The 24,931-nt window shown below is 53.2% G+C and overlaps 9 protein-coding genes across 9 annotated transcripts; 4 read left to right on the forward strand and 5 right to left on the reverse strand.

The window, feature by feature from the left end:
• The first annotated feature begins 55 nt into the window (after nt 1-55).
• HD553DRAFT_303203 (uncharacterized protein) lies at nt 56-4,173 on the forward strand. Its single transcript, XM_046178840.1, has 8 exons — nt 56-587; nt 667-841; nt 928-1,100; nt 1,176-1,328; nt 1,389-3,063; nt 3,118-3,541; nt 3,603-3,712; nt 3,785-4,173. Exons 1-8 carry the CDS (start codon nt 313-315, stop codon nt 3,848-3,850), a joined length of 3,051 nt encoding a protein of 1,016 aa, XP_046040355.1. The 5' UTR covers nt 56-312; the 3' UTR covers nt 3,851-4,173.
• Nucleotides 3,554-6,552, reverse strand: HD553DRAFT_13932 (Sac2 family-domain-containing protein). The gene is made up of 10 exons (XM_046176660.1): nt 6,457-6,552; nt 6,249-6,390; nt 6,139-6,185; nt 5,942-6,076; nt 5,668-5,871; nt 5,360-5,599; nt 5,072-5,296; nt 4,584-5,006; nt 4,166-4,524; nt 3,554-4,087 (listed from the first exon to the last, which is right to left on the reverse strand). The coding sequence occupies exons 1-10, from the start codon at nt 6,469-6,471 to the stop codon at nt 3,874-3,876; spliced, it is 2,004 nt and encodes a 667-aa protein (XP_046040356.1). The 5' UTR covers nt 6,472-6,552; the 3' UTR covers nt 3,554-3,873.
• Nucleotides 6,553-6,710: 158 nt separating this feature from the next.
• On the forward strand, nt 6,711-8,501 carry HD553DRAFT_303206 (transcription initiation factor IIF, beta subunit-domain-containing protein). Its single transcript, XM_046178841.1, has 7 exons — nt 6,711-7,026; nt 7,097-7,182; nt 7,280-7,500; nt 7,566-7,683; nt 7,752-7,836; nt 7,906-8,125; nt 8,190-8,501. Exons 1-7 carry the CDS (start codon nt 6,847-6,849, stop codon nt 8,477-8,479), a joined length of 1,200 nt encoding a protein of 399 aa, XP_046040357.1. The 5' UTR covers nt 6,711-6,846; the 3' UTR covers nt 8,480-8,501.
• Nucleotides 8,502-12,347, reverse strand: HD553DRAFT_347192 (chloride channel). The gene is made up of 18 exons (XM_046183277.1): nt 12,122-12,347; nt 12,012-12,037; nt 11,758-11,931; nt 11,467-11,672; nt 11,229-11,381; nt 11,050-11,164; nt 10,811-10,980; nt 10,637-10,744; nt 10,346-10,563; nt 10,110-10,283; nt 9,948-10,046; nt 9,794-9,875; nt 9,594-9,732; nt 9,470-9,535; nt 9,301-9,408; nt 9,097-9,239; nt 8,973-9,037; nt 8,502-8,909 (listed from the first exon to the last, which is right to left on the reverse strand). Exons 1-18 carry the CDS (start codon nt 12,235-12,237, stop codon nt 8,567-8,569), a joined length of 2,505 nt encoding a protein of 834 aa, XP_046040358.1. The 5' UTR covers nt 12,238-12,347; the 3' UTR covers nt 8,502-8,566.
• A 191-nt stretch (nt 12,348-12,538) lies between these two features.
• On the forward strand, nt 12,539-15,313 carry HD553DRAFT_347193 (Spt20 family-domain-containing protein). The gene is made up of 5 exons (XM_046183278.1): nt 12,539-12,771; nt 12,846-12,878; nt 12,955-13,512; nt 13,575-13,948; nt 14,037-15,313. Exons 1-5 carry the CDS (start codon nt 12,652-12,654, stop codon nt 15,169-15,171), a joined length of 2,220 nt encoding a protein of 739 aa, XP_046040359.1. The 5' UTR covers nt 12,539-12,651; the 3' UTR covers nt 15,172-15,313.
• HD553DRAFT_330366 (Snf7-domain-containing protein) lies at nt 15,314-16,809 on the reverse strand. Its single transcript, XM_046181972.1, has 5 exons — nt 16,505-16,809; nt 16,190-16,367; nt 15,930-16,044; nt 15,694-15,820; nt 15,314-15,599 (listed from the first exon to the last, which is right to left on the reverse strand). The coding sequence occupies exons 1-5, from the start codon at nt 16,683-16,685 to the stop codon at nt 15,526-15,528; spliced, it is 675 nt and encodes a 224-aa protein (XP_046040360.1). The 5' UTR covers nt 16,686-16,809; the 3' UTR covers nt 15,314-15,525.
• A 771-nt stretch (nt 16,810-17,580) lies between these two features.
• HD553DRAFT_265989 (uncharacterized protein) lies at nt 17,581-18,793 on the forward strand (the record flags this gene model as incomplete). The annotated part of the gene is made up of 6 exons (XM_046177459.1): nt 17,581-17,666; nt 17,799-17,969; nt 18,065-18,210; nt 18,286-18,474; nt 18,535-18,588; nt 18,675-18,793. 6 exons carry the CDS (start codon nt 17,581-17,583, stop codon nt 18,791-18,793), a joined length of 765 nt encoding a protein of 254 aa, XP_046040361.1.
• Nucleotides 18,453-22,387, reverse strand: HD553DRAFT_303216 (uncharacterized protein). The gene is made up of 7 exons (XM_046178842.1): nt 22,218-22,387; nt 21,952-22,153; nt 21,073-21,889; nt 20,802-21,007; nt 19,401-20,747; nt 19,239-19,343; nt 18,453-19,168 (listed from the first exon to the last, which is right to left on the reverse strand). Exons 2-7 carry the CDS (start codon nt 22,150-22,152, stop codon nt 18,920-18,922), a joined length of 2,925 nt encoding a protein of 974 aa, XP_046040362.1. The 5' UTR covers nt 22,153; nt 22,218-22,387; the 3' UTR covers nt 18,453-18,919.
• A 5-nt stretch (nt 22,388-22,392) lies between these two features.
• On the reverse strand, nt 22,393-24,902 carry HD553DRAFT_303217 (uncharacterized protein). The gene is made up of 4 exons (XM_046178843.1): nt 24,664-24,902; nt 24,321-24,579; nt 23,060-24,259; nt 22,393-22,987 (listed from the first exon to the last, which is right to left on the reverse strand). The coding sequence occupies exons 1-4, from the start codon at nt 24,738-24,740 to the stop codon at nt 22,535-22,537; spliced, it is 1,989 nt and encodes a 662-aa protein (XP_046040363.1). The 5' UTR covers nt 24,741-24,902; the 3' UTR covers nt 22,393-22,534.
• Nucleotides 24,903-24,931: the final 29 nt, after the last annotated feature.

Below are 24,931 nucleotides of genomic sequence, written 5' to 3' on the forward strand. Positions count from 1 at the left end.
GCTCTCGATGTCAATACCTATTCCACCATTCATTGTCGATCGCAAAAGCTCTTGCAGGACATCTCTTTAGCCTCTCTTGCCATCTCATCGAGAAGGCCATGTCAAGACACCCCGTCCGTCTTTGATCCGACAGCCACTCTACGCTCCTTCAAGCCATTCCTCAACAGTCGTTTCATCCGGGCCGGCCGTTCAAGGGAGACTTCGATCAAAACCTACCAGGAAGTTCTCTATACAATCAAGACTCCGGTATATCTGGGTAAACATCATTCTCAATCCAAGAGGAGAATCTTCAAGAGTTCAAAGTCGAAAAGCATGGGTCTCCTCTCTTGTTGCGGCGTCAACAAGCTCGCGGAAGAAGCTCGACTCCTCAACGATTGTTACCCTCCATCAAAACAACTCGTCCCCGTGGCCAACGACGACCTCAAGGCATCACAAGATTCGTACAAACCGTTATCACAAGAGCTGTCCAGGTTGACCTATTATGCGAGCAATAAACCGGGGAAACTTCATCGGTTGGGGAAAGAGCTCGAGGTCCGTGCGGCGGGTGAGGCTAGGAAAGCTTCGACGGGGAATGTCAAGAGCAGGATGTGAGTCGCAAATTCTTGCAAATGGATGCGATTGTTGCGACAATCACAACAACCAACTCAACTTGAACTTGATCTACAGTTCATTCATGATCTCCCTGGCCATCTTGAGATCGCTATTGTCCGAATGCAAACGCGACGTCGGACTATTCGCGACCAGCGTGGTCAACATCCTGGAAAGAGCGCTTGATCTCGCCAGCAAACCCGTGGCTGGAGGAGGACTTGATCTCGATATCGCCATCCGAGCCGTTGGTGTGGTAAGCAGACATATCCTGTCAACTTTTGATCTCTTGTCCCCGCACCGACACTGATGTACGCGATGTCCATTCCGCATCACTTGCAGTTCACCTCGTTCGCGACCTATGTAGACGGTGCAGCATTCGCAGCGGACGACTCGACGCTTACCTCTTACTTGGCTGTCTTGAAGAGATTGGCGGCTCTCGCAGTACAGCCAGATTCGGTCAACGCGCCCGTCACGAACGAAAAGGGTACCCGAGATTTCGAGACTAGGAACAGGTGGGCCGAACTATATGCTCGAGTTCGACCTAGGAGACAAAGCTAATACCATCGGTTCACTTGGATTCCTCACAGAACCCGTCTGATCGGCCTTGCCGCGCTCTCTGCGGCGGTGCAGTCGGACGTCTTTCATACGAGCCTGTCCGACTTCAGGCAACAGGCCGAGATTGTCTTGCCGGCTCTGATGCAGAATCTCTGGCTCGGGGATATGGATGATCTCAAGCTTCAGTAGGTCCACTCTCAGAAGCTATAAGATGTACCGCGTATTGAAATCGCCATCTTCGTCAGGACTGCTCGGGTACAGATGGACTTTTCTCCTTCACCTTACTTTTCCGAGTTCTCGGCCCGTCGGCCTGCCGCTCAGCGGCGTGCCCCTTCTCTGCACACACATATCGTCGGTCAGAAAGGTCCCACCACCGCCGATGTCATGGGTGCAGCTCTGGGCACGCTTCGAGAACTGCTGTCCGATTGCCATTCGTCGCAGTTGGCAGACGCACTGGATGTCTCCCTCTCTTGCATCGATCGAGGGTTCCCAGAGTCTGGATCTTCGGCATGGGCGGACGAGGAGAGGTGTTGTTGGCTAGCCGAGAACATGACGAGGTTCACCATGCTGCCATACCGGTATGCCATGTCGTCGACCTTGCTCGAGAGGTTCATGGTCGATATCCAGCGGGTCCCGGTCATGCGGCATCAAATGACCCTCCTCAAGATGCTCGAAACCATCTGGAGCGCGGAAAAACTCTCGCTCACCGGGTTTTCGCCTTCGGAAGCCCTGTCTGTGCTCTTGTCAGCCATCATCGCTAGGCTCAAGCTGGAGAACCAGGATACTCTGCTGGTTCCGCTCGTCAACTGCATATCCTCCTTGTCGACTCACGCATACTACGTGGGTCAGGCGGACGACATGATCGAAGAGGTCATAACCAGGATCTCGGAGCTTCAGATGGCGGGACCTAGGCTGAAACGCGCTCGAAGCCGGAAAGAGAGCACTGCGAGTGGAGCTTCCACTCCCGCGGTCGTGGGGTCTTCTCCTGTCAACCCCGCCGATGCCGAGACAATTCGGATTCTCGTCACCTGTCTTGCCAACATTCTCCTGGGCAATTCGGACGTCGACTTCGAGCCCGGACACGAAGTTCATAACGATACTAGCAGTAGCATCCACGTGGACAAGGGGAAAGGTCCAGCGCGCGTTGAATCGAGAGCGTCTGTGAGAAAGGGTCGAAGGAACCCCGTCTCACCGGAAGTTTGGCAAGAGACCCTGCCGCTGCTGTGCGAGAGCAAATTTGCCATCCGGGCCGAGTATGCCAAAGCCCTCTTGCTATACCTTCGTCAAGAACTACCTGCATACCAGACTTCTGACCTAAGGTCCGAGATACAACCTCCGATGATTCGATTCTTGCACGCTCTTACTGCTACGCTCTATTCCCTGGCAATCACGTCGCGCCTCGGATTCGCTGGTCCTGCTCTTGCCCTCGATGGCTTTATGGACAAACAAGATGTGGTGAGCGACTTGCCGACTCCTAGGGTGCAGGTCGAAGCGCCTACGCCAGGTCTATCTACTCCGCACGAATCGAACCCTATGGAAGATGGTCCCAAGATGACACGTCGGACGTCAAAGCTGGTCTCGCTCCCTTTCAACAGGAATCATTCCGGGTCTGGCACGAATCTGCCCGTGATAGGTCAGATATCTGAAGACACTGCAGGGCCTCTGGATTACCTCATTATACAGGAGATCATGTCTACCGTATTGGAGTATTCGCCTCGAGCCGGTCTGCTTGTCATGGCACCGATGCTTCTAGCGCTCGACCGTGATGCGGGGACTATTCTGGTCCGAAAGACGCACGACTCTAGGGAAAACATCTTTATAACGGAACGAAGGCGCGCCTGTCGAGAGCTCGTCTGCTTCATGTGGCTAGAGTTAGCAGAACAGGGCCAATTGGACGGGCTAGCCCAAGCTATGCGAGAGGTGAGCATTACATTCGGGCCAAAGACTAGAACATTCGCCTGACTTGATACACAGACCCGACGCAACATGCCAGAGCCATCTATGATTCCGCAAGGCTCTATGCCCAAAGCGGCATTCGGTCTCTTTGCCCCCAGCGAGATGTTGACCTTCCCGCCACTCTCAGCCCGAGGAGAGGGCTCCACCGCGTCACGGCCCATCGCGCATCCCGAACTGATTGTTACACAAATCTCGGAAAGCACCGCGATGCAGAATCGACTACGGCTGGACCGAAACGAATTGTCGGACCATCTGGCAGTCCCATGGACCTTAGAATCTGCGCTTGCCAACTCCATCGAGTTGCCTATCGCCAACCTGCTAAGGTCCACGAGCAAACGATCTCTGAATATGAGTCCCATGAAGGGGTCGAACTATTCCGTCGACAGCCATGATGGGCCTGGCACGTGGGGAGTGGACGTTGAAGGTCTGCGTGAAGCCTTAGGTGAGCACTTTAGCCGACTGTTGGTCCAATCAACATGTGCACTAATAGTTGTTGGTCGCAGGCGCCGGAAATCGACCACGATCGAAGTCCCAATCGAGATCAGCGACTGCGTCCGTGGATGGTTCGGCACATGGCCAGGAAGTTCGCAAGATGCATCCCGACGATGCCAAGGTCAGTGGTTTCCTAGCGGTCTGAAGCCGAAGCCTACGGCAAAGCTGAAATCAACCGCTCCATTGTGAACAGGAAATCCTGAAGGACATCTTCAGAGACCGAAAAGCAAGGGCGTCACATGTCTCTGTGCAAGCATGATTCTCATCATCGCAGATCATGCATTACACCTTTCGTCTCGCCTCCTCCTCTCTTGTCCGGAAAAACGATAATTCCGTCTGAAGCCGAGGGTGGCTAGTCCGCCCGGGACCCGTCGTCAAGCCTCGAATAATATCGTCGTATATACCGACTAAAAACGAAGCTTGCTGTGGTGGACTTTTGATCTTTTGGCTTTGAGTGATTGCTAGTCGGCTTAGTTCTGTCCGCAGGCGGTTCATACTGCACAATCGGAATTGAACATTATAATCAGTACCCCTGCGGTGCGGTGTACTTCTGAAGATACCATCCATAGCATACCTTGTAAAGACCATGGCTTCGTCCTCATCGCTGCTGAGCGCAACGATATAGGAGAAGAAGTCTGCATATCTCTCGCAGACTTGCCTGACTGTCGAGTCTTTCGGCCCCTTGTTCAACATGGCTCCAAATCCGCCTCCAGCAGCAGCGTCCGCAAGCTTTTTGACGCTATCAATCTGCGCAGTCATCTCCTTCTGGAAGATCGGCCACATCGAGAGTTTGAGTCCCATGCATATACCTTCCATGGGAATACACCCTCGTTGATTCGCTTCTTCCATGGCTGCGTCATTCAGCCGGATCATGGTGAGTAGCGGTATTGCAGGCGGTGGTGCTAAGGGCTCGGCGATGCTATCGAAAAGCGCCTACAGTACCCTCTGATCAGATCTTCAAGGTCCCGTCTTGCGGCCGTGGTTCTGCTCACCTTGCAATATTCGACTGCCGTTTCCATGACCTGCTTCCAAATGACCTCTAGCAACCGCAAAGTCTCTCTGGACGGTTCTGACGTTCCCTTCCGACTAGATTCTGCCGGGGGAGTAGCCGTTCCGGTGTCCGACTCGGCATCACCATCTCGCATGTTCATGCCCAACCCGTCTGATGCCCCAGATCCGCCCTGGGCACTCGAAGCCATGCTAATAGCGCTATCTTTACGTGTCAAGGCAACGGAGCGAAGCGAAGGACTGGCGAGCCCAATGCTGACGACCGAATTCGATCGCGGAACGGCAGGGCCTTTACTAGGCCGGTCTAGCGTCGCAGCAAAGAACCTGACCAGGAACGTGAACTCGGATGAGGCGTTGTCGAGGAGCACCAAGAGTAGCGACCGAAAGACCGCTTCTACAGGTTGTATCTGTGGGAGCCGGGCGACATGAGCTATGATCCGGGATATCCGGTTCCGTCCAAAGTCGACCTCACAAATGCTTTGTTCTCCGCTTGAAATCCCAATATCACCGGTTCCTCGTCAATCTTGGCAAACTTCAGCCGATCAAGCTTTTCTTCAGCCTTCATCGCTGGTGTTTTGAGCTCGGCCCCGTTGGTAGATGGATCTGTGCGTCCGGGTAGACGACCCGACAGCAGCGTTTGTGCAGCGTCCGATATTGTTGGTGCTCCAATCAGATCTCTCATTTCTGTCGAGCGCGCCTGTGATGCGCTGACCGTCAGCCTTCTACAAGGCTTCCCCGCAAGCGTTATTCCAGAGCTCACCTTGACCAAACCCAGACTTCTTGCGTAACGTCTGAAACATGTTTCGTAGTACGCCCTGGCGCTCACTACGTATGCCCGCTGTACCTCTTCCGCTACTTTCGGTGCGTGTCGATGCAGAAACTGAAAGAGCGGCCGATATTTCAATAGTATGGTGGTCTGGACGACTTGTATGTTGGTCTGCACGGAAGCTCTTAGAGGCCGTATCAGGCCCAGCATATGTTGTCGTATTGACACAATGGCCTACGTGCAAGAGATCGTGAGTCTTTATTGATAGACGATGTACGCCTTGCCTACCTCCTACGACTCACCTTTGCCTTCAGGCCCTCGACGACCATAGCAACCTCATGGCTCGCCCGTACTTTCCCTCTTGCTCTAACCGCCCATATCTTCTGCTCCAATTGAGCGATCGCTGGTATCCATTCGGTATTAGGTACAGTGTCTCGGATCAGGTAGATGAGTTCTGGCGGGATGACCAGCGATTTGATGAGGGAATTGAGAGGTTGCGCAATGGCCTGCAAGGTAGATTTGAGGGATTATCGATGAGCAGGGTCCTGACGCAATCTGAACGCAACTATATCTCACCCTTCTGCCTTCTAGTTGACGATCGATCGCTTTGCTCTTGCCTTGAAGCTCTGAGATCTGCCCAGACACCTCTGACAGGTCGCTTTGGAATGTCGTAAGGAATGACGAAAGATTGTTGAGAAGCTCCTTGCTGGACTGTCAAAAGTCACTAATCTTAGCCCGAAAGAAAAAGTTGTCTTGCTTCACGGAAGGCTCACGGCTATCGAATGATGTAGCTTAAGGTAGTCGTCTATCCGCTTCTCGGCTGTAGTTGGCATCTGATATTCAGTTACGTGCACACTGGCAGGATCACATCCAGAAGGCTCACATTGCTCGAGCGCTGCTCGGTCCTGCTCCAACTCTTCCTCTGTCTCCTCGAGTATGGAGTGATCATCCTGATCTGTCTCATTTCCTTTCAAGTCGTCATGTTCAGGCTCGGCTGGTAGCTTGGATGAGGAAGCAACCGGTTGCTATAGGAAGACAGGAGGTGCACTTTAGTGTTGATGCGAATCGCGGGCTTGTGAGGCCGGACTTGCGCGCTGTTCTTCCATGATGCCTCCAGCGACCACCAATCCCACGCAGTATGCTTATCTGTGTTAAGACCGACACAATAATGTAAGAGGGGTGACGAGTCTTTGGATGTAAAGGTTGCCGAGGTTGTCGACTCCCCATGAATGCATGATGCTCGGTCAGATCTAGGTCCCGCTGGTGAGCGGTCACCAGCGGTGTTACGTAATCTCATCATGACACCCGTTTATATCCACCCTGGACAGCGTCGACCTCACTCTGGGTACCTGCTCTATGCTCTCATCCCTACTCATATATCCATCTGCTTGCTGCTCGCACTTGATGTCGAGATCGAGTAGACTCATAGCCCATATTGTAGAGTCTGCGGACCACCAGCTCATCGATCATAATCTTGCACAATGGCGGACATGGAAGTCGACGAGCCTATCGTTGAACGAGACGAGGAAGATGTCGAGGGCGACGAGGGCGACGAGGTCGAGGGTCTCGACGTCGGTGAGGCCGATGATGCCGTCAAGTTCGTGGAGGACGAGGAGTTCAATTCCCGGACTGTCGATGCCGATGTGGCTTGGTTACTCAAAGTAGGGAATCTTCGTCCGCAAACTGAATCTCGGAATGCAACTGATCATGTTCCGTCTCGCCGACCCCTAGATACCCAATGACCTGTATGAGCGACTAGCTCCTATCAAGGTTACCGATGAAGCCAAAGAGGTCGCTAAACTGCGGTATTACTCAGAGTGAGTAGAGATTCACGAACGACTACCACAAGCTGGTCCCTTAGACGCGCTGGTTTTAATGCTGATCACGATGATGCTCTGTTCTTTTTCTTCTCAGCGGTACTTTCGCCTTCATCCTGCCCAACGAGGAAGCACGCGAACAACCCGTAGCCTCATCCAGCAAAAATCCTGCTTCTCAGACCGCTTCGGGCACCGAACAGGAGGAAAAGGAGATTACATACGATTTTAGGGAGAATGTCATCCCCGCCAAGTCGTCCAAATGGATGTACTACGAGGACGAGCGGAAACATCGGTACAGCGGCCGAACGACCGAGCGCGGTAAGCCGCTATAACGCAGTACGGTAAGGTTTTTTTCAGGGGCGCTGATGGATGATTCGTGACAGCTCGACCTCGGCTCGTAAGTAAAGTCGGCAGGGAGTTCACTCTGGCTAGGAAGATGAGCGCAGCGGCATCGACGAGAGCATTGAAGGAGGCCAACCTGAGAGAGCTGCAGAAGAAGAAGTGAGTAGTAAGACGGTTTCCTAGTGGATTCCACCTGTACTGATTGGAGGAACTCGTCCTCATCTCAGGCGAACACAGTTGATCGGTGATACGAATCTGACCAAAGCTCAGCAAAACATCCTGGCAGGAGGAGGGCAACTCGAAAGCGGAATTGTACGCCCATATTGTCAACTGATCAAGACTCTTGTTCCATGCTGACCTCCGCTCATCGACCTATCACAGATGCGTAAAGCAACGGAGAAGAAGCTGGAAAAGAAACCGGTCAAAGAAAGGGCTTACCGTATCCTGGCTCAGAACCTGCAAGACATCTTGTACGAAGAGTTCAATCGGTACAAGTACTGGAAGATGAACACCCTGCAGGAGCGATTGCAACAGCCTACTTCGTGGATCAGGCAGAACCTCAAAGCTATCGCTGTGCGAGAAGAGACGGGGCCTTACCAGAGTAAGCTGTGGCGCGTCTCAATTTGTAACGATCTGCTTATTGATTTATCCGTACCCAATATCAGACTACTGGAGGCTGCAAGACAAATTCAGCGCTGCGCAGGGAGAAGCAGAAGATGTCGGCGGGGCACCCGAGAACCAGGATTATTCGGATGCAGCCCTCATGGCGATCAAAAACGAGCAGGTCGACGAAGCCGACGGAGATGGCGACATGGACGAAGAGGACGAAGATCGGAAACCCATCATCGGGCAGGATGGGCAGGCGCGGTCCGCATCCCAGATCGACATCGCAGAGTTGAGCGATGCGGAAGATGACGGCGATGAGGATAGTGATATGGAAGAGGTAGATACGTGATCGGCTATAGCGATTGGTGGCTTTGAGAATCGCAAACACATCTATATCCTCGTCATGACAAAATGCAATATACACCCTATGCTCCAGCTATCGCTGATCAGGAGCCAGCTCATACTCCTCCGCCGCTGTTCTGGTATCATCGTTCGGTCTGGTCCAGGTCCCTGCTCGATTGCGATTAAAGATCCGGTCCAAAAGGTTATGCACGCCTTCCGTGGCGAGTTTGACCCGGGACAGGGCTTCTTCGAGTACCACCTCCAGCCCTGCGGCGTTCTCATCCAGGTTCCAGATGCCGTCTCGCCAGTCCGGCGCAACGACCTGGGCTTGGCGATTCTTGTGTGCATGTTCCACTGCAGCTTCATGTCTCAGAACATCCTTGACAGTGACTAGCCCCAAGAGTTGTCCCTCTTGAGCAACCAGAATCACCCGAGGACTGGTCAGGCAAATTCGCATCAGCGACTGTCCAATCAAACTTTCTCTTGAATTCAGGACTCACCCCATTCGTCGGAACATTTGCATTACAATCTCAAGCGGAAGCTGAGGAGACACGTTCAAAGAGGTCTGGAAGCGTTTTCTAATCAGCAAACGGAACGTCGCTCGCGCGTCAGGTGAACCCTTACTTGATCGACATGCCGTCCCAAGTCGACGTGATCCGCACGCGTTTCAGTGGCTGAGCTACTGCCGGGCCGAATGTCATTCGACGAGCTCTGCCGGAAGGTACAGATGACATCTGCAGACGATCCTCTTGTCATGCGAATCTTGTCTGTAGGAACATCGAGACCATGAGCTACTCGCGCAGTTTTCACTAATTTGAACAGACTTACCCAATGCATATCCCAACTCGGATTTTCGGATGAAGCCCAGAATGGTATTATCCCGTACTCCTTTGACAACAGGAAATCCTCGATAGCTAGTAGTTTGCAAGATTTCCTCTGAAAACCCGTTCTAGTCAGCTGGCTGTATCTTGCATGAAGTGACTGCAGGAAAGCTTACCGATTTCCTGCGTTTTCATCCCGTCTGCTCTCATAACGACTATGTCCCGCTTCATCACGTTGACGACTATCGAAGGACGATTTCAGCAGCTGTTACAGGGTAGACAAGAGGCGCCTGCACGTACTCGGCTCGAGGTAAGAAGCGTCGCCAGCTTCCTTGTCCTCTTTCTCAAGAAAAGGAAAGCCGTTGAACTTGATCATTTGGTCCGACATCCCTCCACCACCAAAGAAGTCGCTAACTGCCTTGGTGAAAAGCAGGACGATCTGTAGAGCAGAGTCGGAAGTGAGCTCTTGTTACGGCACAAAAAGCTGGATCCTCGCTCACCATGGTGGGCAGAATGTAGGTCAAGGCACCCGTCAACTCGAACATGATGACGACGACGGTAACTGTGATTCGGGTGATACCGCTGCACATCGAAAAAAAAAAGATGTAAGAGTCAGTCTGCAAGCAAATGTCTGGTTGAATGATTTATACGAACCCTAGAGCAGCAGCCGCCCCCAAAAACGCATATGTCCCTGGGGTAATGCAAGGCTGATCTGGTGCGCAGCTGGCAAAGTAACTAGCTTCCGGGTTGGCACTGTTCCGGAGAGAGTACCGTTCAGCACATGATGGGTGACGAGCAGAGCAGATCTAGACTTACAGATACATAGCCTTGACGATGATCCCAACCATCCGGCCAAAGACAGCTCCCACAGCCATTGACGGTACAAAGATACCTGCCGGTACCTTGCATCCATAAGACAATACGATCAAGAAGGTCCGGATGATCGTAGCGAGCAGGAGAGAATTGACCATCCGCCATTGTGAAGACGACCTGATTGTGTCCTCTTGGGTAAGGCGGGGATCCCGATCATTGAATACCTTCATCAAACTCACTGGCACAATCCTGAATAATCACCACCACCTTCACACTCCTTGAAGAGGATTTCGAGACTTTCCGTCATGTCAATCCTCAGGAACCGATTAAAGTATCCGATCATGGCGGAGAGCACGGCCAAAAAGACCGCTTCGTAGATTCCGTGTGTGGCTAGATTCCGACGTCGGAACGCAGCGACTTGGAGGTTGAATTTGATGACGAAAGCGCCATACAGTCCCTACAGACAGAGTCGGGCACACTGGAGCTTGTCAACCACAAAATATCACGGAAAATTCGCGGAATCTACTCACTCCGAACACTCCGATCAAGATATAAAAGGGAATCTCGAAATAGTGCCAGTCCCGATCGTACGATACTTGAAACAAGACGAGCTTGCCCGTCCGGAAAGGGTTCATGATCTGAGATTACCGTCCTGAATTTTAGCCGTGCCCATCCTATCACCTTCCGATTGCGAAACGACTCACGGACAAGGTAAACGTCGCCACCAAGGCGCATACGAAACTCTTCCACATGGTCTTATTGGTAAAGTTGTGACTCATCTCTTCGATCGCAAACAAGACTCCGCCGATGGGCGAACCGAAGGCTACGGCGACTCCTGCAGCACTGGCCGCCGTCAAGATCTCCCTCATCTTGGCTGTGATCGTTCATGTCAAAGCTGATCAGCGATTGCATGCGGATCGAGCGCTAGCTGGCGATAACTTGCCGTGACTAGCCCTGTATTTGGCAAACATCCCTCCGACGACGCTACCCACGCAGCACGCGACGTGTACCGAGGGACCTTCTTTCCCCACCGACAACCCCGATCCGATCGCAAGAGGCTACATGGCGAGTGTTCCCGGCTCAGTATCCGAGCGCTTCAGCACTTGCAGAAGAATTACTCACCAGAGTCAGACTCTTGATGGCCAGTGTCCAGATGCTGAGGAACCCGTTGATGATGAATCCACCTAGGATACACTTGATCTCGGATATACCCGACCCGGCTGCATAGGGAGCGAACGATTTGACGAGCTTGCCCGCTGAATAAGAGAACAGGGCCTGTAGTGGATGCGACATTGACGTTTTTCAGATAAGCAAGCATCCTCCCCATCAGGAGCTGAACGAGACAAGACGCTGCACTCACCGCGAACAAGACGTAGGCGATATACTGGAACGGCTCGATCCCGCCCCACGACCTCCATTCTTCACAAGCAGCCCCTTCGGCCGAGATCTCTGCGCAACAGAACTTTTGGGACAGCCACCATCCCGTGGAGCAGTATCCCAGTTTCATGTCCGATAGCCAGGCGGTGACGATGGAGATCAGGGCGGCGTTGAGTCCGATCAAGATGCCTGCGAGGATGGACGGGAAAGGGTTAGAGGAAAGTTCAGTCAGCCTCCCTGATCTGTTTAGACTGTTCGGAAATAGACTACGTACCGACCAGGGTGACGACGACCCAACCTTCCCCCTCTTCCCCCAATTGGGCCAACGCCCTGTAGAGGTACCCGACGATCCCGGGGACATTGCTCATCCGCCCAGAGAAGGAATTCGGATCCTTGGGCAGGTTCTTGGATCGGAGATCTCTTTCGTGGAGTGAATCCTCGATCCAGTCTGAGGAATTGTTATATCGCAGCTGATTAGCTATTGCCGTGTGAGGTTAAGGGATAATATTCTATGGTCATTGGACTTGCCCACGGTACTAAAGTCCTCGTACCGTCTGCGAGGAGATGGTTAACAGCATCGTTTCAGCGAATTCATCACGACTCCAACAGAAGCGTCAGACTAGGAACATGCTACCTACCTAATCTCCTCGATCTGCGAGGCATCCTCCCTCTTGTTCGCTGGGAGATGCAAGGGCGAGCTCGTCCGTCTGATAATGGTCGGGGGTTCGCCGAGGTGGCTCACATCGCGGGACATGGCGGTAATCCACGAAGAGAAGCTGGAACGGCAGCCGTGTCCTCCTCGCCGCGAACTGTGTAAGGTCGTCAGGTGATCAAGAGATCAAGAGACTCGATAGCTGGTTGCTGTCGTGTGCACCCTGTGTGGGCAGATGTGACTGGCGAGGTCGTGCTTGTCCCCCGAACTCTTGTCCCGGAAGAAAAGGGTCCGAAGGAAGTGATTGTCGGAACAAATTCGCTTCCGATCAGGGCAATAAGGATGCATGATGATCGTCTTCAACTAAGTTACTGTACACACACAAGCTACGACAACATCGCATCGCATCCACACTCGATCTCGTCTCGTCGACAGACTTACACAAGTCATCATTCCTATAGACTTGAAGAGAGATACGGGAGATCGAGCTTGCCACGATTCGATACCACGGCGACCATGGCGTCGTCCATCTACAATCACCACAAGTTTGCCCGTGCCATCCTCAAAAAGTCAAGAAAGTCGGAACCCAGTCTGACCATCGAGCTCTTTACCGATCATTGGAAGTTTAAGAATTCGGCAAGTAGTCGAGAGACGGGCGAATTTCAGTCCCACCACAAGGCTAACCTTTATGAATTGGCTCGCTCTCATAGGACTCGATGCTCGCATACGATGGACCGATGAGGGTCAGCTACGATCTTCCGTCCACTTCCCCCTTGTCCGACCCAAGCTAAATTGTCATTCTGACACCTCACATCGCAGCCATTCTTAGTAGCTCTTCGAGCGCAGACAATCCCGGCGTTCCTGGTCCCCTTGATCCTCGAACAGGAACCCCCTATCACCATCTCGGACGGCTGCCTCATCGTCGAGATTCACGACTATCGGCCGCCGACCAAGAACCAGGGGGACGAGGTCGACCGGCGAAAGATGGGGACCAACGTCTTTTCCAAGAATCCCTTTCGGAATTCGAGATCGGCGCTCAACGGAGCTGGGCTGGGTACCAGTGCCACGATGGCTAGTATCGCCGCCGTGAGTTCTGGGACAACGACACCCCTCGGACTACCAGGTTCGTCAGGGATGATCAGCAACCCCCAGGCTTCCGGCTCTGCTTCGGGATCCGGACCAAGTGGCGCGTTGGGCGAGAACCCGGGCGAACCGTCTTGCATCCGTAATCGAGTGATCATGAAACCCGATTCCGAGAGCCTGTACGAGACCTTGTTGTCGATGCATCAGACGTGGAATCGGACGGCCGCAAGGGAGAATCAACCTCCGCTGGATTGGGACGATGCGTCCATTCTCGAGTTGGAAGCGCGCATATTGGCGAGTCGCACGTCGTTTAGCATTACTCGACTTGCTTCCTAACCTTGTAACCCTGTCTGCAGGCCGCAATTGCACCTCCCCTCTGTCTCGATACCTCCTTTCTCACTGCCCGAGTCGCCAATCTAGCCTCTATCCTGACCGTACCTAACCTTCCTCACATCGCCTCTGACGGATCCTTCATCTCTCGATCCAAGCGCCGGGAATGGATGTACGGTACCGTGGCCGACAAGGACGACGAATCCGAGGTCGAGGACGAGGTCGTGACGGCTGCAAACGCCAAGGACAATGCCACTGCTGCGCAAGAAGCCGAGGAGAATGCGCGCAAGGCGTCGGCTCTGAGCAGCGCGGCGGTGGTGGAAAAGTTGGGGATCGGCAAGAAGGATTGGAACATGTTGGTTTTTGGTACCAAGAAGAATACGGCGACGAGTCTCGAAGAGTGAGTCCCGCCGCATTGCGGTCCCCGAATATCTCTGAGCCGCCAAGGTGATGTCAACTGGACTAACTATGATGTTGTTGCGACGTAGTGCCGAGCGGAAACCATTCGACGACGAGTTCTTCTATCGACGTCAGTCGCGGACCCGGGTGGATCCTCAACAGGGTCGACAGGGAGATGCTCCCTCTGCTGCAGCAACGCCTGGGCCTCCCGAGCGCGATGTACACATGAGGGATGCTGGCGGGCCAGGGCAGACTAGGAATGGAGATGAATTCCCACCCGGTAGGAACAGTATTGATCACGGGGACGGCGGTGGTCCCGGTGGCGGACCCGGTGGAAATGGTGGAAAGAGGCCCAAACCTCGAACCAAGAACAAGAAGAAGAATGCCGAGGCCGAGATCCCGGAACCTATCGATGTGGACCAACCGGCCAACGTAATACCACCACCACCGACAGGTGAGACTGATGCTAGCGGCAAGAGTAAAGCCAAACCGAAGCCGAAAGCAGGAGGAGGAAAGGCCAAGAAGAGGACGGCCGAGGAGATGAACCAGGAGAACGAAGGGACCGTCGCCGGATCGCCCATGACGGTAGACGGGTCCGTCGCGCCCACCCCTACAACGGCTAATCGACCCAAGCCAAAGAAGCCTACGAAGAAACAGCAGGAGGCTCTGGCCAAACAACAACAACAGGCGGCGGAAGATGCGGCTGCAGCGGCGGCAGCAGCAGCTAGTCAGGCCGAGCCCCCGAAGAAGAAGACGAAAAAGGCGCAAAATCAGGCCCAGGGGGGGAATGTACAGGGACCTCCTCTACAAGCTGGTCATCTCGCAGGACCCCCGTCTCATCAAGGGCCAGGATTTGTACCTCCCGCCGGGTTCCCCAATGGAGGTCCCGGTCTGGCCCAATTCAACGGTATGCCCATGGGTCTCAACATGGGCAACATGAACGTGCCGAATGGGATCTCCGAGGACGACTTTCTCGCCGCGGCCGAAGCGTTTGGTGCGGGGGGTCTCGATCCATCGATGGGCATGGCTCCGATGGACCAGGCTCAGGCTCCACCGATCAACATGCCCCTGCAGTTTCAGCCTCAACAAGGGTTCGGCGGGTTGACCGAGCACATGCAACAACAGCTGGCGATGATGCAAAACGGTCAGAACATGTCTCGCCAACCTGGTGGAGGGCTTGGACCTGGAGCTGGAGGGGGTCAGTCGAGAGCTCCAGGGCAGTGATCATGCAGCAACCATGGCTTTGACGCAGAAGCGACTGGGTGGTCTGTACTACAGCGCCCTCCCATTGCTCTTTTTACGAGTTCGAGTTTACGACATGCGATTGTATCGATTCCTTACGCAAATGACTATGTACAACACGAGAAAACATTCTTTCTGCTTGAATTAGGTTGAGCGGCAGCCTAGTCACCAGTTGGATTGTACTGTATGCAAGCCGCTCAGTGATACGGTAAAGGCTGAACGCCAGGACGAGAAAGCAATCGAGAGATGACCGAAGGGCGCATGGAGGATAGAATCCACGGAAGGTGCAGGTATATAGCAAGCTGAAGTGGTGAAGGCGCTGAGATGTGAGGCAGTCTACATGGCCATCTCGGCCTGCAGCGCTCGAAGTTGCGCCTCTTCGTCGTCTTCCTCTTCTTGCCGTTGAGCCTCTGTATGCACGGTTGTGCACAGCAATGTCAGAAACAGTCAGTTAAGCCATATCCAGGGTCACCCAGGTCGAATCGAACAGCTCATCCGGCTTACCTTGCTGATGTGAGACTCTCGATGGACCCGCACTGACGGGAGCGTGCACCGGTGCCCTCTCTGCACCAACCAAACGCTCGTTCAGCTGTTCCTGCTCTAATTCCTCTAGCTCGTTCTTCAATTCGTCCTGCAATGAATGGTAGAGCACAGACTATTAGCTCAAACTTGACGTGACGTGTACAACTAGTGGGACCGCCTGTAACGATCTCTCTTCGCAACTGGAAATCGAAACTCACGTCGTCCACCTCGATGCCCATATTGACAGGGTTGCTGATAGCGTCCGAGATCTCGTTCGAGAGATCCATCTGTTCCCGGATGGATTCCATGGTCGCATCGACCTTGTTGATGTTGCTGCGAAATCACCAGGTAGAAAGGGAGTAACCGGACGGTCAGTCTCGCTGCTCGAGCGGTCAAGATACGTCGCTGTCTCGTCGCGTGTTTGGCGATAGCCAGACCAAAGAGCGATGTAACTCTACACGAGCAAACGTGTACGTACAGACTCCCATGGATCCCCTTGAGCGCATCAGCTCCCTTCTTCATGGCGACCATGGTCTCGGCGTTCAAGTTGGCCGTCTCGATCGCATTCACCTGGGCTTCCAGCGTCAGTCGGGTCCCGGCGATCCGGTTGAGTTCGCCTTCGTAAGCTTGTTTCTGCCGGAGTGCGGCGAGTGCCACTGAGGGTTGACAGTAGGAAATGATCGGAGGAAGAGGAGGACGATATAAGAAAGGGGTCAGCGCGGGGTTTCAAGCAGACACAGTCTGATAAGCCCGGTCGATTGTGCGAGTAGCAGGCCTCTAATCAAGTACTCACATCGCTTGTTGGCAGTCGCATTCGTCTTGGCCTTCTTTAGCTCCTCTTCGATCTTTTTCTGCAAGAACTCTTCCCGCTTATCAAGAACGAGGAGTTGTGACCGGAGACCGACGATGCTATCGCGAGCGGATTGACGGCTATCCTTGGGCTTGCCGGTAAAGTATGACATCCATCCAGACATGATGGGCGTGAGGTATGGTTCAAAGCGACTTGGGAACGAGGCAGTTTCTAGGCGTGAGACGATGTAGCTGTCGGCGGTGGCAGTGAGATGGTCAAGGTCGCCAAGTCTAGTTGGCTTGTCGACCTGCAAGTTGCACTTGATCGGGGTCCTCTCCATCATCATCATCATCATCGCTCGTCGTTCGCCTCCGAGGAGCCCATGGCCCTGGCCAAATGCATCCGAAGGGGAGGGTCAGCTTCGGAAGCAAATGATGCGAGTAGCTGATGGCTGATGGGGTGGGTGGCTATGCAATTCCGATGGACCGAGTGTATTTCAACAGTCTGATACGAGCACATTCATCGCCCTGTCGAATCCGAACATTCTTCAATCCCACATCCTGGCAACATGTCCAGACAATACTCTCAGTACTCCCAGCCGGCGTATCAACCGGCCTCGCCGGGCGGGTACCAGGACGATCATCCCACCTCGCCGCCCCCTCATCAACAACATTATCAACAACAACATCAATACCATTCAGATCAAACAAAGAGGTCCAGCCGTTACGACCCTGACCCTCAGGAATATGACAACCCGTTCTACTCGTCAGAACGTCGGTACGAGGAGGATTTGGACGCGAACCGAGGTTATACGGACGATCAGTTCAACGTGGCCTCGGATTTCAACAACCAAGGGCCAAGGTATGGCGAGCTTTACGGTGGACAGAGTCGGCAGGAGATGGCACAACTTGCGGCTGGAGCTAGACCAATGACTTCGTGAGCCCAATAAGGTTCGCTTCTCTTTCTCGTTTGGTCCTTATCAACCCATGCCTCCTACGAACAGGTACGACCCGCTCGCTCGACCGAACTCTCACATGGACGAACAGAGTCTCTACTCGACCTCGAAAGCGGGCGGAGGCATGAAGAAGCCTCTTTTGGGGGAAGGAAACGTCGGAGGGACAGGTGAGAATGTGGAACTCGTCACTGTACCTGCACTCGGAGCCGAGTGAGTTCCTTCTCCTCAACTCGATCACGACGGGCGGCGAACTGCCCCGTTCGTCACTGTTCGCCCCCCTTTCATCCTTTCATCCCGCTCAGTCATCCCTGATTGCAACCTGTTCTTGCTCCTCCCGAACAGATGGTCAAAGAACGAACTCTACTCGCAAACTCGGAGGGCGAAACAAGAGGCTCGAAGGGAGAAACGAGGCAAAATGTGGAGGGAATGGAATCGGGATCAACGGGGCTGTTGCGGTGTCGGATGGATGACCAAGAGGATGTTGGTCGTCGTCACATTTGCCTTCCTCGCTGCGTGAGTCATGACCAGGCTTGCCTGACCCGTCTTGTACAAGGAATAGCTTACTGATGGATTCTCTGCGTTTTGTGGGATGGGGTCAACGCCATTAGACTCGGCGTAACATTGTACTTTGTCATCCCGAGAGCTCCCAACTTTAGCTTCCCGTCCGATACCGTCTTCCTGGCCGACGAATCGACCGTCGGATTTTCGAGGACTCCGGCTAATTTCTCGTTTACTGGTGATATCCGTATGATTGGTGAGTACTGCTTCTATGCTACGCAAAACCCGTTCTCCCGGTGGCTGAGCTCCCCCCTGCATTGCTTTTACCCAGCCGACGCTTCCACTTCGTGGTTACCCGTACATTTCAACCACCTCGAAATCACCGTGCTCGACATGAATACCAACAAGAAGATCGGCACGGGGGATTGGAAGGACAAAACGATCGGACGCAAAGGTCTACACTACTTGAGTTTACCGGTCGATTTCAGTTACTCGGCTGTCAACGCGACCGACTCGACCTGTGAGTCATTTCCGATGGCGCGATCGAGCGACAAATGGGCTAAATTTCGGTCTCATGTAGGGTCTGGCATGTACAATGCTTGTGGACATCGGTGGACAGGTACAGAAAGGCCCGGTAAGCCGGTGTGGCGTTGAAACAGGTAGCTGCCCCAATCGTTCGTCACGGCTGATCGTCGATTCCCCAATTATCCTGCGTTGCAGATCTCTCCTTCCGCGTGACGCTGAAGATGAATATCCGGGGACTTGTTGGAAAGCCAACGGTCTCGCGGCTGGCGACTGATCTGGAATGTCCTTTCGAGCTGCCTTCGAACAGCGTCTGAGGTGTCGGGCGAGATGTCATTTATTGTCGATCGGAGTCTTGGTCATTATACTGCATCTCGTACTGGTAGAATCATGATGGGCCAGCGTGGTTTCGTTAATTGCGTTGCGGTTGGTTTTGGTATTGGTTAAATCTCGGTTTTCTCGTATTCGGACCGTTCCCCCGAGAGCGCTTGCTGCTTCGCTTCTGCTATCCATGTCTTGAGCGTATTGTGGTACTTCTCGAAACATTCATCCTCCAACTCGGTCATGCAAGCAGGTAGATCCTCTTGTGACAGTATCTGCTTCTCTAAAGCAGTACGAGTGCTTTGAACGATTGCAGCTAAACGTTGAATTATCCGAGCGAAACCGTTGGGTGCGTCTATGGGACAAACCAACTACCAGGCCAATGTAGGTAAGTGTTGGTCCTTTGATCGCTTGCTCTTGTGAAATCAAAAGCATACTTACCTTGAATAGCAAATTTTCCCAAGCCACCATCTTCAAGCTGGGATCTCGTAGGGTAGTTTGCAGGGTCTGCAAATCAGCTTGAGTCATCCGTGATGGGTGTGCAGCCTGTAGAAAGAATGAGTGAGAGGTCGCCGGCAGTAAGACGATTTGAGGTAAGCTCACTTGGTAGATGAACACGTATAGGTCAGACTCGAGGTCGTCAATGAAACGATGCCGCTTCTGTTTAAGTTTGACTTCGCATTGTGCGCGTTTATCCAGCAGGAGTAGGCGCTCTAACTCGTCATCCGGATTATCCGATAGACCTTGTAGTAGTGATTCGGTCTCGTTGTATTGGTTCAGATTTCGATCCGTCTCGAGTACGGCGGTACATAAGAAGTCTGGGGTTCCAGAACGTAGGTCATCTGCGCACAGCCCTTCCCAAGGGCCGGCGAGGCACGGGTTACGCCTCTCGTTCTGGAACCTTGCGTTTCCATAATCGATGAGAAATCCGACTATTTTCCCTCTGGTCTTCGTGTTGTTGTTCCCCTCAACTCTCCTATAGACGACGTTGCCTGGGCTGGTATCCCGGAAGTGTACATCTCTAGTAGCATTGTACCAGTGCTGGGTGGATGTCCCGAGATGTACCTCGCTGAGCTCGATGATGGTAAGAAGCTCTCGATCAACCATTTCGCCGATCGGCCCATGCATCCCTAGAACGACAAGCTCGAGGTGCTCCAACGGCGGAGCAAAGGCGTTCTGACTGCCATGCAGCTCCGGAGGTATCTGACTAGTTTTCATATCGGCGTCGAGTAGACCAATCGAGGTCGGTAGATGTTCGTAAACTTCTCGCTTGGTGTCTTCGTCGAGCTTAGCAAATCGGCTGCTCGGCTTGAACGCCTGCTTCGGATCGAGATGATCAAGCATTTTGTGCTCGTGCCATCGAAGGCCCGGTGGGAGCCAGGCGCCCTTGATGACAGTTTCGAACGGGTCGCAGTCCGGTTGGCCCGGACTTTTGTCTGCGCAAGTCATACCTGTCCAAACCGCAGTCCGACGACCGAAAAGCTCTGCGTCCCGAAAGATTTGGTTGAACCCTCCGACCCAAAACCATCGTCGCTCTGAGAAGCTTTGTGTACCTTCCTGCAGGACGTGTGACGCTTCTTCGTCGCCCGTATCGCTCGTATCCAGCACCTCGAGGGTCTCGGCACCTGGAGATTTCGACGTCTTGGTTGACATCGTCTCTGTCCTTTCACCTTCGAGTACTCCCTTTGAGCTGGTCTCAACCGCCGTATCCGATATCCGGGTAGAGAATGACTTGACATCCGGTTGCCAGCTTTGTAAGACGTTCTGTGATGGGCCGATAAGGAAGGCCACGAGTTTGACGATATCATAGAGATGATCCTCGTTAGCGATGTTGTACAGCCGGGTAGTCGAAAAGGAGAACGATTCAGTAAAGTATAGGCGAATGTAGGTCCCTGTGATGGTGGCCGTTGTGACACGACCAGCTATGGCGTTGTTCCGTATCAACTCGTACTGATCGAATATGATGAGCATCTTTGCCATCCAGAGGTCCGATCATAAACTTACACTGTAACGTAGCGTTCGAGGCACGACCTTGTCCATGCCATTATTGGCATATACCTTCATCTCCAACGTTGGCCTCTTTTTCATCTCCAGCAACATCAGGGCTTGTGCATGAGTCAGCTTAGACAATTTGGGCGGTTGGGCCGATTTGGCTAGCTTGATCTTCTTGTTGGGGATCGATACAGCCTTATCATCATCGTCTTCCAGGACTGTGACCAAGCATCCAATGATCCATCAATGCGCATCCATGTTAAATAGACTCAGAACGACTGACGTTTGCGTTTCTTGGTATTGCCCGAGGTGACCGGGTTCACAACTTCGCAATGACGTTTCTCATCGTCCGCTGGGACCAAGCGGAATGGCCGCTTGAGTACCATGTCTGGCTTGTGCGACTGCCTTTTTGAAATGGAGTCCTGCGGAGTGTCCTCTTTATGGGGCAAAGGTACTTTGCCGCAGTCGCTCCAACGAGGTTGCTCATCGGACGTAATCGTTTCGCCCATTCTTGATCTGAGCTCCACGGTGATCTCCTCTAGCATGTTACAGGCGCTTTTCGAAATTTCATCCTCATGAAAGCTACTTTGGCGTTTTGGGGCGTTCATAGCCAGGAACTTTTCCCTACTAGAACCTTTCCCTCGCTTCAGCCATTCTGTAGTATTGAAGATCGCCTCCGATAAGGCAATATCTTCTGGCGCGATAACGAGGTCCTGGAAAGCGGGATTGAATCTCGATAGAGCGGTTGTGATCAAATTGTCTTCGATCTTCGAGGATATGTGTGAACGAGGGCCACTCGAACCCGGACCCAGTCCTTTAGGGGGCGTCTCCTTCGCTCCGTATCCGCCTGAGCGTATACCAGGCATACTCGCTGACTGCATGTACTGGCCGTCCGGGTCGTAGCTATGCCTAAATCCTATCTTCTGCCAGGACCGGTAACGCTCGACCAAGAGAGGGTATTCGGGCGGTATTTTTTGCAACTCGATCTTTGCCTGGCCCCGATCCTGTTGAAAATCCTCCTCTTTAGCTGGAGATGCGTTCAAACGTATCCAGTAGGGATGACTCCCTCCTTCATCTTGCAGCGCTTGTCTGGAGACAGTCTATGTGGCCTTATGGATATCAGGTAAGGTAGAAAGATTGTAAATGGGCCAGGAGAACGTACTTGGTTTAACGATACGATACGTTCGGCTGCCCTTTCCACATTCTCTCCTTTTGATTCTCCTTCTACGGCATGCAACGCGGCCGCGGTCGCAGGCAGACTTCGCCCGGTCTTAGTAGGTGTCTGGTGTGCAGAGCTCATCTCACTGATTTGCGGTTGCGGCAGAAAAGACATGGAACGTGCTGTGAGGGGCGAAAGGTTCATACTTGATGAAAGTAGCTCGTCATAATTTCATCTAAGAAGCGACTAATGATAGCAAAGCGACTCACACTCGATCGGTTCTGCTCTACTTTTGCTCAATCTTGCGGGGTGAGAGCCTCGCGCGACGAGGTTGCGAGCAATGTCGGGTTTCGCTTCCAGATATCGTATCTCGTCGTATTCCTGGGAGTAACTATTCGTACGTCGACGGCAAGGGATACAGAATAAGTCATGTATCGACAGGGACCGACGTACAACCCAAAGGTAGTAAAGGACAAGGCCGAGATCACTGATCCAACAATGAGCGGGCGACTCGCATCGCGATATCTGTAATCACGTGACCTCTCACTACTAAACTACTAAGCTGCTAAATGCTACCATCTTGCTTTCAACCTGAATAATCGCTCCAAATGACAAATCCCGGAAAACTCCTATCCTCGATCTCCTCCCGACATTCCGCGGTCTGTTCAGAGACGCTCGATCCGTCGATCCGTTCTTCAACCTCTGTTCTCCGCTGGTCCGGCGATCCGGAGCTTTCGATTGTCTCCTGCACCCTAACAGAACCCTCTCGCGATTGCGTCTTGTCGATATTCCCCAGAGATTCGTCTTCAAAGGAAACGATTGTATCCGTCTCTTCCCTCATTCCCTCGTTCGCGTCGTCCATGTTGGAAAAAGTGGAGAGTCCGGGGTGAAATGCTGGCCGAATTGCGGATAGTGGCTTTGATTCGTCTTGAGGACCGGTGTTGGTTGATTCGTGTCGGGTTTTGTGACGTTGTTTAGGCTTAGGTCGGTGATGCGCTACATTAACAGACGACTGCGTAGGTACGTCAGGAAAATCAGGCTACAATGCCCAAACAATGTCAATCCCGCTGTTCAATACAAAGGAGGACGCCGATCAGAGAAGAAGGCCTACCTTGTCCGGTCTTGTCAAAGTCAACGTAGCGCGGTCTTTCGGTTGATTCTTGCCTCTTCCATCCGGTTCCGGTCTGACCTTGAGAGTGGTGTCGTTCAGAGTGAGAGAAGATTCCGCAGGACATCCCAGCGACAATCCCCCTGCATCGAGCTCCGTCGAAGGCGATCGGGCGGCTGCTTCCAGAGCGTCGATATCGATGCCCATCGACGCCTTGGGCGCAAAGATGGGTAACGAAACGACCGATTCTTGAGAGGGTCGGAGGTTCTCATCGTGACTGGCTGTCGATTGGGACGAGACGATGTCGGTGGCACGATGCGCTTGCCACATGAGTTTGGGCGCGGGAGGATTGTAGACAGGCATTTCCGAGAGTGGGGCATAGGTCTGCGTTTCGGGCGACATGGCTCTGTCTTCGGTGTGGTAGTCATGGTGATTGAAGTTGTAGGACGGCGTACGTATCGGAAGAGGAGGAGAGAAAACGTCATTGGCGGGGATCGGGCTTTCTTCTTGAATGATAGGCATCGTTGGCTGGAACGACATTGCAGGAGCCTTGCGCGCATAGTCGGGAAACGTCTGGGTTCGAACATGGGGTCGACCGTATGGCAAGCGAGCCGCTGTGGAACTCTTGCTAAGCGGCACTTGGAAGGGCAGGTGTGGATGAGAGGTGAAAGGCGGATGGTTGTGCTCCAAGGAATACGTTGGTCCAGGATTCTTGAAGAACGCCGGCGAGGCTGACGGTTTGAAATGAGCAGAGGGATAAGGCGAGATGGAGGGCTTTCGCGTCCAAGCTTGTCGTTGGACGGTGTGGGCAGTTTTCAAAGGTTTCGACATGATCAGAGGTGAGCTGTATCGGAACGGTATCGGGGATCCAGAAAGATTGGTATAGTTGAAGCCTCCCGCCCGCGCCTGCGGAGCGGTTTGGTACGCGCTCGAAGGAGAACGGTAATACGGTCCAGTGTCGACCTTTCCAAATTGGGCTTGATAACGATGCTCTCTCGACGGAGGTCTGATCGTCGGTCTCGGTTGCATCGGAGTAGAATAAGGGTCGGGGCTGTATAGGTCAGGCGATTCGTAGCGAGCTCTTTTGTGTTGTTGGGGCTGTGGTACGTGTATAGGAGGAGGCGTTTCGAATTCTGAAGATCTGGGTCGTTTGACACCGGTCATAGGCACAGTAGCGACATTGAATGGGTGATCGGCGTATCGCTGTTACGATACAGACGTCAGTCTGACCAGACTCTGGACATACTTCATATTGAAGACTTACAGTAGGGGTCGTCGTCACAGGATGTACCTCGACTCCATTCGATAATTCTTCTTGATCATACGTCACTTCAGGTTGTTTGCGTTGATATCCCCTCGCATCCCGATCTCGACCTTTATAGATCTTCGGTTTATGCCGGCTAGCCATGGTCTTGTACCTCTTTCCTCGAGAAACGTCTACACGATCGAGTCCAGCCAAGCCGTCGAGGGTGGATTTGTTGCTTGAACCGGCCGCGTCATGATAGACTTCTCCACGTTTGCGGCTGTGTTACATCGCAGTTGAAAGCAGTTCGAAATCAGAGATTCTGGTGAGAGCTGGCCGGTTCGCGACGTCATCACACACTCACGCTTTCGCCTGAGCGTTCGCAGCAGACAGGCTGTACTTGGCCGGTCTCGCAGTTGCGGTCCGGCCGGAATACCTCATCCTATCGACCTCGTTATAGACGGCCTCCTCCCCTACACGGACAAGGCCGAAACGTCTAGTTTGATGCCGAGGCAGAGCCAAACTCGTTGCTAGTATACGGGTCGCCTGATGGAGACCTGAGAGGCAGTGCGAACCCGACCGGATATCGAGAGAAGAGATGACTCCCGGTGGGCAGTAAGTATGTGAGGTAT

The sequence above is a fragment of the Filobasidium floriforme genome (genome assembly GCF_021052385.1).
Source record: "Filobasidium floriforme strain CBS 6241 chromosome Unknown HD553scaffold_1, whole genome shotgun sequence".
Taxonomy (NCBI): Eukaryota; Fungi; Basidiomycota; class Tremellomycetes; order Filobasidiales; family Filobasidiaceae; genus Filobasidium; species Filobasidium floriforme.